This window comes from Aulonocara stuartgranti (genome assembly GCF_965226115.1).
Source record: "Aulonocara stuartgranti genome assembly, chromosome: 2".
Taxonomy (NCBI): domain Eukaryota; kingdom Metazoa; phylum Chordata; class Actinopteri; order Cichliformes; family Cichlidae; genus Aulonocara; species Aulonocara stuartgranti.
The window spans coordinates 5,788,107-5,804,963 of record NC_138940.1 but is presented as its reverse complement, the minus strand read 5'-3'; the positions used below and the strand labels follow the sequence as shown (position 1 = coordinate 5,804,963).

The window sequence follows — 16,857 nt, the reverse complement described above, 5'->3', positions numbered from 1 at the left end:
TAGTGTGCTTCCTTTTAAACTAAGAGTATTATGTACACTCAACAAAAATATAAACGCAACACCTTTGTTACTGCTCCCATTCCCCATGGGATGGACGTAGAGACCTAGAATTCATTCCAGATACACAATATAACCATCCCTCCCAAACAGTGGTCACACATCAGTCCAAATGTGTGGTAGTGGGCACATCTGCTATATTGAGATAATCCATCCCACCTCACAGGTGTGCCACATCAGGATGCTGATCTGACATCATGAGTAGTGCACAGGTGTACCTCAGACTGCCCACAACAAAAGGCCACCCTGGAATGTGCAGTTTTGTCTCACACCAAAATGCCACAGATGCCACAAGCAATGAGGGAGCGTGCAATTGGCATGCTGACAGCAGGAATGTCAACCAGATCTGTCGCCCGTGCATTGAATGTTCATTTCTCAACCATAAGCCGTCTCCACAGGCGTTTCAGAGAATATGGCAGCACATCCAACCGGCCTCACAACCGCAGACCACGTGTAACCACACCAGCCCAGGACCTCCACATCCAGCAGGTTCACCTCCAAGATCGTCTGAGACCAGCCACCCAGACAGCTGCTGGAACAATTGGTTTGCACAACCAAACAACTTCTGCACAAACTGTCAGAAACCGTCTCAGGGACGCTCAACTGCATGCCCGTCGTCCTCATCGGGGTCTTGACCTGACTCCAGCTCGTCGCCGTAACAGACTTGTGCTCACATTCGATGGCGTCTGGCACGTTGGAGAGGTGTGCGCTTCACGGATGAATCATGGTTCACATTGTTCAGGGCAGATGGCAGCTGAGAATGTCCCAGTTCTTGCATGGCCAGCATACTCACCGGACATGTCACCCATTGAGCATGTTCGGGATGTGCTTGACCGGCGTATACGACAGCGTGTACCAGTTCCCACGAATATCCAACAACCTCGCACAGCCATTGAAGTGGAGTGGACCAACATTCCACAGGCCACAATTGACAATCTGATAGACTCCATGCGACGATGTGTTGCACTGCATGAGGCAAATGGTGGTCACACCAGATACTGACCGGTTCTGGGTCCCCAGACCCCCAATAGCGCAAAAAACTGCACATTCCAGGGTGGCCTTTTGTTGTGGGCAGTCTGAGGTACACCTGTGCACTATTCATGATGTCAGATCAGCATCCTGATGTGGCACACCTGTGAGGTGGGATGGATTATCTCAATATGGCAGATGTGCCCACTACCACACATTTGGACTGATTTGTGACCACTGTTTGGGAGGGATGGTTATATTGTGTATCTGGAATGAATTCTAGGTCTCTACGTCCATCCCATGGGGAATGGGAGCAGTAACAAAGGTGTTGCGTTTATATTTTTGTTGAGTGTATTTCACATTGAATATTCACTGGCACCAATTCAAAGTGTGTAACCCTTCACAAAGACACAATGTCAAAACTGTTTTAAATAGCACAAGTGAGTGGGGGTGGTGGAAGGCGGAGTCACTGTATATGAAAATGAAGCCATTCTCAGGAGTTGCAGTCTTTTTCTCAGTAGAATACTTCACGCAAATGACACGGTGCATAAAATTATTTTCCTTCTTGACATTCATACATGTTAAAATGTGTTGTATCATGTTGCTTTACATGATTTACTACTGTATAGCACAAGGTAATGTCAATGTTATAGCATAAATTTGCATTAAATTACTCAATGAATGGATCTGGAACATTTACAAGCTCAGATGTTTCATAACAGTATTTCATGACTGTTTCATCAGCTCACATGACTTAGTTGCTTAGATTCTAGCAGGCTTTCAGACAGGAGAGTGGCAATCATATTCATCAAATCATATCAATCCAGTTATTATTACCACACATGTAGGAAATGTTTATTTATTAGTTAAATTAATGCAAACTGTTTAAGACTTATCACTGATGCAGTGAGTGAAATGCAAAACACCACAGGAGTTTAAGACTGAGTTATGATAATAAAAGTCAATGAAATAACTTGGAAACTTCCAGCTAAGAACTTTGAATTACACTGTAACACATAATATTTCAAGCTTGTATTTTTTGAGAACACAGTCATAAGGGCTTGGTTGAGGGCTGTATTCAGGGCAAGCTAAGATCCACAGAGGGTTTTTAGCCTCATTTTCTGACCGGCCAGCTCCCAGGCCTATTTAATATTTCACAGCACTCTCTGAAATGGAGGAGAATGCACTTAATTAAGCGTGAACAATAAATTGGCTATAACCAATTCACCACAGTGCATGTATGGCCGGTTTAGGCTTTTGATCATTCAGCCAGGTCCCTGAATATGTTCGTCCCAGAAATGCTGTGTGCATTCAGATGCATGAAATTACAGTATGACATGATTCAACCATGACAAACAAGAACTTTGAAGTGTTAAAATCACCAGCTGGCTGTCAGTGCCCTCAAACTCTTCCATTGGTCTTAGAAAAGCAGTTTGCTTGAAAAGACGTAGGGAACAGAAATAACAGCTCAAGAATATACAATGGAAGCATTTGAACTGAAATTAAGTAAACACACATAAAGATTATCATTAACACTATAAAACCAGAAGGCTGAGCCAGAAAAGATGGATTATCCTAGCAATGGCAATAGTGGAATTACTCCAAGTTATTAGGGCCACAACCTTTTGGAGTATTCTTTAAATGAATGTCTTTAACCTGCTAAATACTACTGGATTTATAAATAGTTTTAGCGGGGTTTTTTTAAATTCTACTTTCACATTGGATGGTTCCTTTTCAAGTGCACAGGGATAAATAACAGTCTGTCTTGTGGCTATTAACTGTGATGCTCTTAACTTCAAATAAGTTTTGAAGCCAATGAAAAAAGGCTCTTCAAGTCAAAAGAAAGAAAATTATCATGAAGAAAACTGCTGAGACAAGGCTTTGCAGAAATGTTTCAGTTAAAATAATACTAATGGCTAGCTAATACCAACTTTTGGCTTACTGTTATATACTAGCATTTCTACACTGAGTCTGACAAACATTGATAAAGACCAAATGAGCTGCAACGTCTTCCAGTGTGCCAAATTTTTCATTTCACACTGATATTTTCCAGCTTCAGCACATGAATTTACAGCTAGGACTTCTTTGTCTGTTTAGGGTATAATGAACTGCTCTAAAATTGTGTCAGAAATAATACAACCTCAACATGAACCCTCATAAACCCTCATAAAGGAAAGGGGGCAGCCATCTGCCGTGACCAGTTGGGTGTGGTGAGATGGAGAAAGGACAAAAGATGTATGAGACGGTCAGAGTGCAAACTGGTGTGTAAACCCATAATGAGTGAAAAAATAAAGCAAATCAATTCTGTATTTAACAGAGAACCAATGAATAGAGTCTAACAGGAGAGAAATATGCTCTCTCTTTTTAGTCCCTTAGTACTCTCACTGAGCTGAAGGCTTTTTAGAAAGCTTTTAGAACAACCTGATAATAATGAATTACAATACTCAAGCTTTAAAGATATTGCACAAATGCAAGGCAGTATAACATATTTTTTTAATATGTGCATTGAAGGACATATTTTGTCAAAATGAATCAAAAATGATTCCTCACAGTGTTACTCAGGGCTATGGTAATGTCATCCAAAGTAAATATCTAGTTAGTCGCCATATTACTAATATATTTTTCTAATATTTTTTGGGCTAAGTACAATGACTTCAGTTTTATCTGAATTTAAAAGCAGGAAATTAGAAGCCATCCAGGTCTTTGTCTTTAACTAACTGGTGTATGTCATCAGCTTCATAAAGGTGAGTGTCATCAGCATACCAATGAACATGTATGGTATTTCTTCTAATAATAATCCCTAACAGAAATATGTATACTCTACGTATTATTAGTCCCAGCACAGAACCTGTGGAATTCCTTAATAAACCTTAGTTTCTTAGTTAATCTCCAGATCAAGACCAGGTGACCAGGAGTAGGCACAAACCCACCCTCAGGGGTCACTATACTGCTAGTCCCGAGCCCAGATAAATTGAAAGATTGAGTCAGAAAGGGCATCTGGCATGAAATCTGTCCCAGATCAAATATGTGGAGCCACTACTGTAGCAGCCCCATGGGAAATAAGAGAGAAGCAAAAAGTAGCATTGATTATTTAAACAGGTGTGACAAAAGATAATGTAATGGGTAAGAGAGTTCACTGAGAGTGCATATGTGAATGGACTATAATTGCTCCCTGTACAACTTTGCCCTGTTAGTATTAATTGGTTATGTTATTTGGAATAAATTGTTTGCTATGTCCAAACTGGCTTTCAGTACTCCAGCGCACTGCTTGTGAAGGCAGGAGAGAAAAAACCAGAAAGATTATGTGGTGTGAGTTCTCACGTACAAGTAACTAAAAAGTTGTCATAGAGGGTGTGATATTTTGCACTATCATTGACAAAGCTGCAAACTGTAGCTGCTTGAGATGGAGTTTTGTTTGTGACTCCCTAATATGCAGCCACTTTTAACCCACTCAAAACTCACTTAAAAGTATGTATGTCTGTGAGCTGTTCAGCCATTAATGAATCTCCCTTTAAATTACTTGCTTCATGTTTTTCAAAGGCAAAAGGGAAGCTAAAAAATTGGATATATATTTTCTTGGGACTGGGACAGAATGCTAATGTTATCTCATGAAGGTATAAAGGAAATACATAATGTCAATGTTGCTTTGACTTGTTCCATGTCTGTAATCAAAGGTAGACACAAGAGTTATGACACAATAAAAGATGCAATTACGTAAAAAAAAATACAATAACAAAAGATACATATTTACACAGGTCTCGTTTATGGTAACGTTCCCAATTACTTATCACATCATGGATCTATAATTATAAATAAACTAGAGAAACTTTTTTTTTTACTGAATGGATAAAAATGGGCAGAAATTGGAATCTTTGTTTTGACTTGTCCTAGTATGAGTCAACCATTTTTCCTTTTCTTTCCTCATTATTTCTTTACCAGTGATGAAGAGTTTCAGGGTGTGTATGTCATGTGGGGACAGACAGCTGGTTATAATCTACAGTGTTCGAACATTTTTTTTTAATTTTATTGCTTTGGGTAGACAGCACACCAACCTGACTACACACACACAAACACATAACACGGTAACAACAACTCCCCTAGTCTTGGCAGCAGATGCCAGCCTGACCAGATGAAGTGTTATTGATGGAGGAATGTATCATCCTCCCTCCCACTGTCTCCGACACACTACATTGATGAAGTATGCTGGTGCCCAGAAGTACAGCCACAGTGTGAGAGATACCAGTCCATATATTGAGTCCCACATATTGCAAGGAAATAAAAGAAGATACTTTATCCACCAATACAGTAGCCAGTTACCTCAAATATGATATGTGAACATTAGAATATATCTCATATGAAAAATGCAAAACACATTGTGTGCCAAGTAAATTTTAGCGCTCTTTTTGTAGCTGATGACATTATCTACTTTCACATTGAGGGAACACATTTTAAAGCTAATCTGTCTCTCAGGGTACATACTGTAGTCCACTAAGATCGATTTATATATAGCTGGATATTGTCTTTCATTTTCCCCTCGTTATTAAAGACTAATGTACTTTTCTGGTTTGAGATTAGAAGAGTCTGATTATTGCATTCACAGAACTAAACATACAGCTTATAAAAACCTTTTGTTACAATGTTTTAGATTTCAGGATTGAGAATTGGCTTTATTGTGTCTCCCATTATTCTCCCCTGCATGTGTTTCATAAAGTATAGCTAACAAAAGACAAGGTGGTGGCATTAATGTGCTGTAATTACAGATGGAGGCGGACTGTGGGGCACACTGCCATCTACTGGATTAAATGCGACCCCCCCCCCCCCCCCCCCCACGCCTTACCCCAGCCAGTCCTACCTTTTCTCATTCTCACTCCCACTCAAAAAGTCAGTTGATGGAGTTTATACACACGCAATCTGGTATCACCAGATGCATGCAACTATGTATGAGACACAAAACCTCTGAATAAATGTGTCCCCATTTTAGTATACAGTGTGACTTCCTTTGTCCAGCATAACACAGTCTACATCTATCCATTTATTTGCTATTTTGTGTAACCATTTGTTCACCCTTCAGGGTCACTGCTAACTTTATGCATCTTTCAGTACTTTTTTAGTTCAATCCTGGACCAGCAGTAAATGAACTGAAGTCACTGTGGATGTGAACCAAGGTCATAGTCTCTACTACCATCTGAAACTGCACGAGATGACGAAACATCATGCAGGAAGTCCATTAAATTAACTACAAGGATAAATAAATACTGTGCTTAACTAAAAGATTAACTCAGTGCAAATCTTGCAGCCCATTGTTTTCCTTCTAGTCAGCGATAAGTTCTGTTTACTTCATTTAAAATAATGAGAATCAGTTCATTTGCCCACACATTAGCCTAAGTTAAACAAGTAAACAGGTGCGGGTCACTCCATGTTTTTATTATAAGTAGATATATAGTTTGCATATAGTTTTCCAAAACACGATTGGTCCCATCTAATCGCTCAGATTAATATATATGTGGCACAACATAGACAAACTTCAAGAGTAAAGTATGTAAAGTGTGTGTGTTTATGTCTGTGTGGTGGGGGTGGGTACAAAGAATGCACACAGGATATACTTTGCACAAAAAATTGTACGTGTGAGATGCATTTAAACCAAGTCAGCTAAACAACAGTGGTTTATATAGACTGCTGTAAACAATTCAATCATCAACATGACTCTCACTGTGATCTGTCACGCGCAGTGAGGATCTCTAAGCAGGAAGCTTTTATATGGTAATGAAATCGATTGGACCGATGCGCGCACCAATCAGAAGCGTTTGATTTATGTTTAAGGGACTGTTGAGAGGAGCAGTCGCTTGGCAACCGCTTAATGAAATGTATGAACTGTGGCTGTTAAAATAGCGACCTCCGAACCTATCAAGGAAATAAAGCTTAAAAGGGCCATGGATTTTTTTAAAGCAGTAAATGCATGTTAATCACAAAACTCGGTTTACTGACGTCTCGTCGAAAAAGAAGAAGTATTAGAGATTAATGTGGCAGACAATTCGAATGTCGTGATTCAAATTTCATCGAGAGCTATTGTCCTGTTTTTCACAAGAACCTTTGACGTTTTCGCTGCCTCGTGGTATCATTAGTTCTCAATGGGAATGTTAAAGCTTCGCCTAGTCGCTAGGCAATGCCTGAAGCGCAGTCAAAGGCTATATGAACAAACAATGGTTGAGCACCGCTCTTTCTGGGCTCAGAAAAGACGTGACAGCGGTAACCAATGAAAAAACGTCAGTCTCAGCAAGTCCTACATCTCAGATTTCGTCTTGAAAGATGAAAGAGGAAAACAGCGAATGCATACCGATCCAGTTAACCTGTCTATCTTCAGTATAGTTGATCCTTTCAGTGAACATTAAATATAAAGTAATGAAGGTGGCTGCTTAAAATGTCATTTGTTACAAGAAACAGATCAGAGAATACTGAAATTAAGTCTAGTTCTACCACCCCCTTATCTTCAGTTACTTTCGAAAAAATAAGTTGGTTTGCATGAAAGCAGGATCATAATAAATATTAGGATCGATATTCTTGCAGTACAGTCTGTTTGATCTCTAAATCTGAAGAAATGAAAATGGGATGGATGTGACCGACTGTTTCTGTGGAAACCAACTTTCCCCTGCCTACACGAGCCTCGTTCATCCTCAACTACACAGCTCACAGTCTGGATGTGTTTGCTGACAGAATATAGATTAGACAGCTCAGATCATTACATCCTAAGAGCTGATAACGTGTATCCAAACTCTTATGGTAAACAGCACAGCGGTGGAGATTATATCACAGATGACATTGAATGCTTCTTTCAATAAAAGTACACTTAAAATATGTTTAACTTACAACAATTGGTAACAGCGAAACTGTTTGCCACTTCCAAATTGTCAATATGAGGCGTCAGTCTGAATTCCGAGGTGCCAAACTGAACCATTCCTATCCGAAACGCGCTGTATTCTTGATCCGCGCCCCTTGGAAAAAGTCCCCCTGAAATAAATACAAATAATCTTTTTTACACTGGTAAATATTTGATTAATACAACATATTTAGAACCAATTTCACAGGTTTTTGCGCACAAAAATGTTTGTAGCTAACTGGCTTTTTCGGTTGAACTAATGGGTGCTTACCAATCTGAACACTGGGCGAGCCTCCAAGCGCGCATCCCCATAAAACCAGGAGAAGTGAAACGAATAAATTCACTATCATTTCCATGTCGACAGTTTAGTGTCCACATCCACTAAGGTATTGTGATATTCCTCTGTTTCTCCAGAGATATTAGATCCCAGACATATTGGACACCTTCAGTCTTGGGGAGAAAAAAAATAGAAAAGGACCGTTTTCTGCAGGTGGCTAGCAGTGAAAGGACACCGGCAGTGAAGGAATGGTCGCCTGCAACGTAGGTTTGCCGTTTCTTCTTCCGCTCCTCCTCGTCGCTCCCCTCCTGCCGCCAGCTGATACCTCCTCTAACGCACAGGCACACTGCGCGTCTCCGCTCGGCGAGCAGGAGATCTTCTCAGCATCACACCCACAAGTGAGGAATGTTAATGAGAAGGCGGACAGAGACGGAAAAAGCCGAGAATGAGCCACTTGGCGACAAGAGAGCACACAACACTTTGAAAAAGCGCTTCTTCTAAACAATGTAATCTTCTCTTTTTTCCTAACATTGCAAAAATAAGAAGTTACATTTACAAATATGCTTTATTCACAACATTCGAGAGTTATAAGTGACACTTTATTTTCGTTTCCTGATGTACGTTTCAACTTTCCTTTGTTAGTGTCCCAATTCATTTTAAAGTCTGTCCACTTTTCAGCATCGTTGCCACCAAGTTTATGTTAAATGAACCTTCAATAAACCAACAAACAGACTTCCAGTATAAAAGCAGATTTTAGTACAATTTCCATACACTCATATGCTTTTTTACATTAGATCATCACATCTACTTTCTCCACACACATATATGTTTAAAGTGTGCATTTTGGGCATTTTACTGCTATTTTCATAACCACTTTAACTCAAGTGCATATAAACATAAACATAACATTAAGATATTCAGTTTACAATAAGAAAAAGGAAACAAAGAAGTTGTAATTTTGTGATGTTATCTCGAAAAGGGCTACTGCTGGACTCAAAACAACTACAAATATCTAAACATTTAAACCTTCTCCAAAACTAAACATCTTTTCAGTCAATATCAGCAAAACCACTGATTGATTTTTCTGTTAATTAGGTAATCAGTTAATCTGTGTTCACTGTGGGAATTTTCATTAAGTGATCACAAAGAAAGATATCTCTTCAGACCACTGTAGTACTTAGCTCCAGCTAGTTCCAGCAATCACTGACGATATCCAAAAGGCATGAGAAATATGGATGTGACGATATATTTTAGATTTTAAGACTATACAAGTGTACTTTATGTAGTTACACAAAAGGATTTATATTAACATTAGTAAGGGTTACAAAAGTCTACATGTAGTTTATCCAATATAGACCTTTAATACATATTTACAGGACACTGTTTTGACTGTATTTGTCAGTCACTGTTTTGAATGACAAATATCACATATGTATATTAGACAGCTTGGATTAAGACATTCGAATATAGTTGGTCACTTAAAAAAAACAAGCCTCATCTACAGCACGTACAAGGCCAACATTTCTTACTGAGAAAACTCATCAAGTGCATCAGCTGGAGGCCATCACTCATGCCCTCCAGGAATAACCATCAAATGAATCTCCTCTTTAACTTTGATCTAGTGCTTATCTCCACCTTCTGCATACAAATCTGATGCAAATATATTCCTGGTCTTGGGTGCCATTATGAATGGGGTTAAATGGAGGAGAGCTTGCCTTGCAGCCAGCAGGAAATAAGTAGCAATCCTGTCACCTGCTTTTATGATATGCATATCTCAACCTGCACAGACAGATGTATATTAATCATTGGCAATGCAAGATAGCAGTCTAGGAGCAAACTAATGAGGCTGAGAGTGAATTAGAGCTGAGGGCAGGGGCAGTTATAAGCAACAAATTGGCAGATTTCAGCACCATGGACAGCACATAACATGTATACTGTCTCCTGTTGTGAGAAGTCTTTAGGTGAATGAGAACACGTAGGGGTGGTAAAGATCCAAGATACTATAAGAAAAAAACATCTTTTGTTTTGTTTTGCTTTTTGTCCATGATTCTAATTGATTATCACAACAATATTTTTGGAAATTGCAGGTAACTTCTTAAATCTGGTGGCAAGGATAAGTACAAATGGGCAAAAAACATACAGTGACTGGCCACTTTATTAAGTACAATAGTATATACAGCAGTAGTGCTATTGCTGGTTTCTGCCCCCCAGAATTCTTTGTGGCAAAGATACTGAAAACATTCCTCACAGATTTTGGTTTATATTGACATGACAGCATCATGCAGTTGCTGCAGATTTGTCAGTTTCACATCCATGATGTGAATCTCCTGTTCTACCACATCCCAAAGGTACTCTTTTGTGTCAAGATCTGGTGACTGCCAATTTGCGTGCAGTCATTTTTAACAAGAAACTAGTTTGAGATGATCTGAGCTTTATGACATGCCACATTATCCTGCTTGAAGCAGCCATGAGAAGATGGGTGCACTCTGATCATAAAGGGATTGACATTTAAGCTCTGGTATTTAAACAATGCTCAGCTGGTACTAAGGACACCTAAGTGTGCTGAGTTTTTAAAAAAATATATATTTTCCTGCATTTAATTTTGTTAAGTCTGCAATTTGTTTTAAGGTTCGAACATTGTTGTGCATTCTGATATGTTCTTATACATACCGTGGTTGTATGGAGTGGATATTTGTGTTACTGTTGCCTTTCTATCAGCTTGGCACAATCTGGCCATTTTCCTTTGGCCTCTGGCATTAGCAAATCATTTTTACCCGGAATATTTTCTCTTTTTCACACCATTCTCTGTAAACCCTAGAGATGATTGTGAGGCAAAATGCAGGGTTGCTGCCATCTGAACGACTTATTAGATATTTGCTTTAATGAGTAGCTGAATAGGTGTACCTAATAAAGTAGCCAGCGAGTGTAATTACCCACATGAGCAGACAAGTACAATTCAGTTCGAAAGATTTGCAGTTTATCAAGGCTTTAGATGAAATTATGACTGAAATTTAACACAAAATATCTGTAATAAGATATTATTACACATAAAAAAGCTCTGTGTGCACGTCTGTGATACTTATAGTAGGCTACAGTTTAATTTTAGGAAGGTAATTCTTAATTTCCCATGGTATGTTTTTAATTTCCAATTTTCACTCACTTTTGAAATGGCTGACAAAGAGTAAAGTATCTTAGTGTTTTAGCACTGCTGCCTTACGCACAAAAGTAATTTCTCCTGTCATTGTGTCCTTTATAAAGGCACTGGCTTGGGACAACCAGGCCTCTGTTGGTAGCTCTTTGTGTTTAAGTAAAACGCAAAGATGGAGTTTTCATACAGACATCAGAAAGAAATACACCCTTATCCTTCTTCATCCTCAACTTCGTATCTGTAAACATCTGTCTATCTCCAACTATTCAAGCTGGAGCTACTGAATGTTCAGAGGAAGGGTACATGCTAGAAAGGTTACCAGTCTATCACAAGCTAACAAAGAGAGACAGAGAATCATTCACACTCACCCTCACACCTAAAGCCAATTTAGAATCACAAATTAACTTAACCTGACCTAACGCTAGCTGGAGTAACTACACAGGCACAAGGAGCACAAGGAAGACAGGTAGACTCCAGTCAACCAGGAGCATCAAAGCAAAATCCTGTTTGCTGCCTGGTCATAATCCTGCAAAACTGTGGTGCCAGAATTTTGCTGTCTTAGTTCCCAAATTACAATAGAATTAAATTGTATGACACCACTATTTCCTTTCAACCTGTTGGGTTTTTTATTTATTCCTGCACTTCCTTCGTTTTATGTAAATAAACCAAACACCAAAAACTTTGCTTTCTTATGGTATCTTCATCGGTCAATTTAATTCTATACTCAACTGCTTGTGTTCCACAGGCACACATATGTTCTCCTGTTTGACCTTGTCTAAAGGTTCTGCCACGCATGGATTCCTTTTGCTGCTGCTGTTAGTAAGAATTTCAATTCCAGTGTGATTAGTTTAGAGCACATTTGCCAGTGTGCCGAATTGGCAGCCTGTGAGATAATTTAACTGTGACAATGCTGAAGTGTAATCTAATTAGTTTTTAGGGTGTGAGTAACATTTTAAACCCAATCAACAGCTCAGAACTCTTAATCAAATCACCCCACAAGCTGTGTAAGAATGTTTACATGGGGGATCTTTACATAAAAAAGCAAAAGAGTAGAATGAGAATTTTACATATGCTAATAAAACTGTTTCTGCCTTGTGAAACCATCATTGCGAACAGCTGGTAAAACTAACTCAATGTACTTTTGAGAACTATTTAGCTCTTAAGGTGTATGTGTTCCAGATATGCTCTAAAACCATATTCTAGAAAGCATTTATATTTCTGACATTTAGTTGGCTCCCCTATCTAGAGAGGTACACAGCACAACCGAGCAGCAATTTAGTGTCCCACTTATGACTATTTCAAGAAGACACTTAAGCTGTGATGGCCACACACTGACTAATGAAGTAGCACATTTCCTTTCTGCAACAGTATGCTGATTGTTATTGTTCTGTAAGCAGGATCAGTATGAAACATTTACTGGCTATTATTGTATGTGTTTGCATGTATTTACTCATAGTTCACTGATGATTTAAAGGCAAGTTAGTGTGCAAAATGTCTTCTATGTTCTGCATTGTTTTATTCTATATTTTTGAAACTATGTTTGTAATAACTTTAAAAGCAGGTGTATGCAGAATTTCAAGACAATTAGCATTGGCATGTTTTGGTTTAATAAAATAATAATTAGAAATTAGTTAACTGTGCATCCACTTGGGTAAATACGACCAAAACACAAAGCAATTAATATCAAATATTCTTGTTCAGTTCTTACTTGAAAAATCAGCAGGGTCACATCTACTCTAGCCTTTTCCTATTTCTAAGGAACTTCCCAGCACAGAAAGCAGAAAGAGATGTCAGACATGACCACACTGCTGTCAAATGTGTGACTACAAGTTTCAGCTAAACCATATTTCTATTGACTAATCCTGTATTTCAAGGGGCGTTTGATGTTTTAGAATATAAGCCCTTTCTTCCCATCTTTTGGGCTCTAAATAATTGACAGGGACAATAATGTTTGGTTGGTCCAAACATTTTTGATCTTGTTAATAATTTAGACCAAACATGGGGAAATATTAAAAAATAATACCAATGTCTTTCCTTAAAATCATGAGGTAACAGTCTCCACCGCCAAGCAAGTGTGCTGCCTCCAGGCTACATTGTGTAGAGTGAAAAATTCAACACTCCTCTGGTTCAAGAAAGGCGAACTCCAAGATCCACATCTAAGCACAGCACATAGGAGGAGGATATGAACTCAGTGTTATAAGTTCGCAAGTAATGAATGTGTGCATTGGCATATGTGCTGTTTTTTTGTGCGACACACGTTTTATATTATATAACTTAGTTAACATGTTGTTTATGTGTGTAAAATATTTAATACCTCAGGGAAAAAAACGCTAATAAATGCACCATGGTGTCAAACAGCTGAGCATGAGAACACCCACCCACAAACAGATGTTTAGACTAGCATTTGCAGCATTTCCAAAAATGTTCAAAGACTGTGAAAAATGCAACTGAATATAAAAATGAAAGTAAATATAATGACCTGGTAATAATTTATAGGCTATTTAATAAATAAAATATAAATAAAACATATTAGATATTATTTAAAAGATATATGCTCTTTTAAAAATGAGACATCAGCATCTCATTTTAAAACAAAAGGGAGGGGCTTGTTAACTACTGTGTTGAGCCACCTCTTCTTTTTAAATATGTGGGAAGGAAACAAGACGACCATTTGCTGTCATTTTGAATGCAAACTACATTTAAACTGGATTGGATGACTTGATTTGGTAATCTTGGAATTCAGCTACTGAAAAGCTCTTTTGTAGTATTGTTATTATTAATAAATGGAATTGCAACTAAAAGTGGGAACTTATGGATACAAATGCAACTGGAATTATTATAATAACTATTTTTTATTTTAGTGATTAGTTTTCTTGTGCTAGTTGATCAGAAAATAGAAAACAACATTGTTCTGTGACTTACAGCTGCTGCTGATGTGACACTGACTTCAGGGCTGTTTGTGCATACAGTAAAGAGGTGATGTGAATACAAAACAAGGCCTTTGGTCACACAGAAGTTGCTAAGCCAAGCATATCCTGCTATTAGAATTATTTTGGGGAGTTAAACCTGCAGGGATCGGTCCCAAGGTCAGGGAGAGTGCTGAGACTGGACACTCTGACTGCCTATGCTTGCATCGATAGCATTCAATCAATCTTTACACGTATGCATTTACAACATGGCCTCTAAAATACTTTTCCTTGAATCACATGAAAGTTTCTAAAACCCACTTAGTCCTTATGTAAGTAATATTATGTAATATATAAAAACTGTGTTTTGTAAGAGAAAATACAGTGTAGTTCTAAAGTCTTGAGTTACTCCCATCTCTTTGTATTTTGTAGGAAAATGAGGTTCAGTGATTTATTAGAATGTGTACATTCACACATGAAAGTACAGTACAGAAGACAAAAACAGAGCGATTGAAAGTCAGTATTTGGTATGACCAACTTTTAAGGTCTTTAATCCTTTATTTCTCCACTTTCCGTATATTTTATAATGACACAATGCCAAGATATGCCACATTTTCAGCTAATAGCTTTGGGAATCACCTTGTTGGTGCAAATGCATGTCAATGTTAGTTTTGTCATTTGTTTCATAGATTTGGTTGAAGAAATGGGAAGAAATTATATGCGTATGCACCAGTAACTAAAAATGCAATTTAAAACTAGTGCTTTACTGAGTTGTCTGATATGTCACTGGTTCTCTCCTTTAGTTAGGTGCCTTTTTATGCTTGGATGATTCATAGGTCCAGGTTACGTGGGTTAACAAACAAACATTCTTCTTAAAATGGCCAAATAAAAATGTGTGGAAGCAGCAGCAGATGTCCAAATTTCAAAACTTTGAAAGACCTCCAAAAAGCCTGAAAAAATATTGCTCAAGACTACTTTAATATCGGACTCCAGCAAAGCAATGAGTGGTGACTCAAGACATTTGTACAATACTGTAATTAAAATGTTTCCTTTAGTTATGAATCATATTTCATGTGTGAGAAATTGTGTGGCAGAAATTATATACTTAAACTAAGGAAAAATGTGAAGTGTTGAGCTTTAAAGCATTTAGGAAGATGCTTCAATAATACCTAAATAAAAAAATAATAATCATATGAATATATGACACTGTTAGACACTGACACTGTTAAGGAATTTATTAGTATTTGGTGTCATCTTGTCTTCAGGGTTCCCTTTATTTTTGTTTTAATGAGTCTGTTTTCAGGCCAAACAGTTAAAAATGCTGCTTTTACTGGTAGACTTAAAGTGATCTTTGATGTGGATTGTTCCCGTAACGAAACAACTAACTCCACACTGCATTCAAAGAGAAGCAAGTTTATAATGGTTTCTAGCTGTCTCTCCTAACTAAATCATGTCTGATGCATGTCTCTGTAGGTTGTCATGGTAGTGTTAAGAGCTTGAAAAGATATGGCAACTGCCTTCCATTTTCAAACTCTTAAGACCATGTCTGATGTATGTTTGTTTGTTTGTCTTTCAGCTACATAGCATATTACTTCATGCACATTTTGCATATGCATTTAAGGCTGTTGCATTATGGTTTTAAATGAGGTGAAAAGCTGAAGGTTAAGATTAAGATGTCATTCATTACATTAAATTAATCATTTAATGATACCATTATGTTACTCATGGGATTCTGTGTTCCTTTCTACCTAACTGGTTTACATAGTTCTGCCTAAACACCTGTTTTATTATAATATAGTCATTCATACACAATTAAAATGTAAGTGATATGTAAATTTAATACAATTGCAAGTCCAAATGCTTAAAAATAATAAGATGCTTCATGATTCCTGAGCTGGATAAAACTGATGACTCCACATTTTTATTTTAAAGGAATTAATTGTCTAGCTTCTTTTATAATCTCTAGTTCACTATTTTATTCATCAGCTTTTACTATCCTTCAATTTCTGCTTTTACTGTTTCTTACCCTCTATTTCTTCCAGGTGCAGCCTTTTTTGACTTGATGACAGTATTTCATCCCTGTCTTTCCTCACTCTTTTTTGCTCTTGTGCAGAACTAACTTTAATGATGGGACCCATGGTCGTGGCTGTTTTACAGATTTTTTTAGTCTGGCTGGAACTAAGCTTTTAGCCACTTTGAGCTCTGACAGGAAATGGCATCCTCCACACTTCCTAACCGTCCGTATTCAAGGTACTGCCAAAACCCAGACAGCTATGGTACCTGTGAAGGGTGAGGTAGTGGAAAATTGTAGCTGACCCAAAATCTGTTTTGGTCTTTGGGGAAAAAAATACTCCATTATGTCTTCGGTTTCAGATAAAACATTCCCAATGACAGTGTGCAAACATGAGAAAAAAGTAAAAGTAAACAGAATGTACTTTATTTGCTGATAGATGTGATAGTTACTGAAATATTACAACATGGCACTCTTTGCACGATATGGTCTTTTGAATTAATTTATTTTTTTGTGGTAATAATGTTACGCAATGGTATAAATTTCCTGACAAGAAAATCATTGTCTAGACTTTATTTCTTTATTTCAGTGCCTAGGGAAAGGTTCTAAAAGCAC

The 16,857-nt window shown here is 37.8% G+C and overlaps 1 protein-coding gene across 5 annotated transcripts in view; it reads right to left on the bottom strand.

Moving 5' to 3' along the window:
• gria2b (glutamate receptor, ionotropic, AMPA 2b) overlaps positions 1-8,560 on the bottom strand; it is a 53,867-nt gene extending 45,307 nt beyond the window's left edge. For 2 of the 5 annotated variants that reach the window (XM_082506061.1, XM_082506060.1), the window contains exons 1-2: positions 8,172-8,559; positions 7,891-8,031 (exon numbers count right to left, since the gene is read on the bottom strand). In XM_082506061.1, coding sequence (XP_082362187.1) covers positions 7,891-8,031; positions 8,172-8,256 — 226 coding nt within the window. In that variant the 5' untranslated portion in view covers positions 8,257-8,559. Of the gene's footprint in view, positions 1-7,890; positions 8,032-8,171 lie in introns of all 5 variants that reach the window. The other 3 variants (XM_082506058.1, XM_082506059.1, XM_082506062.1) reach the window with 2 other exon arrangements.
• Between the last annotated feature and the right edge of the window lie 8,297 nt (positions 8,561-16,857).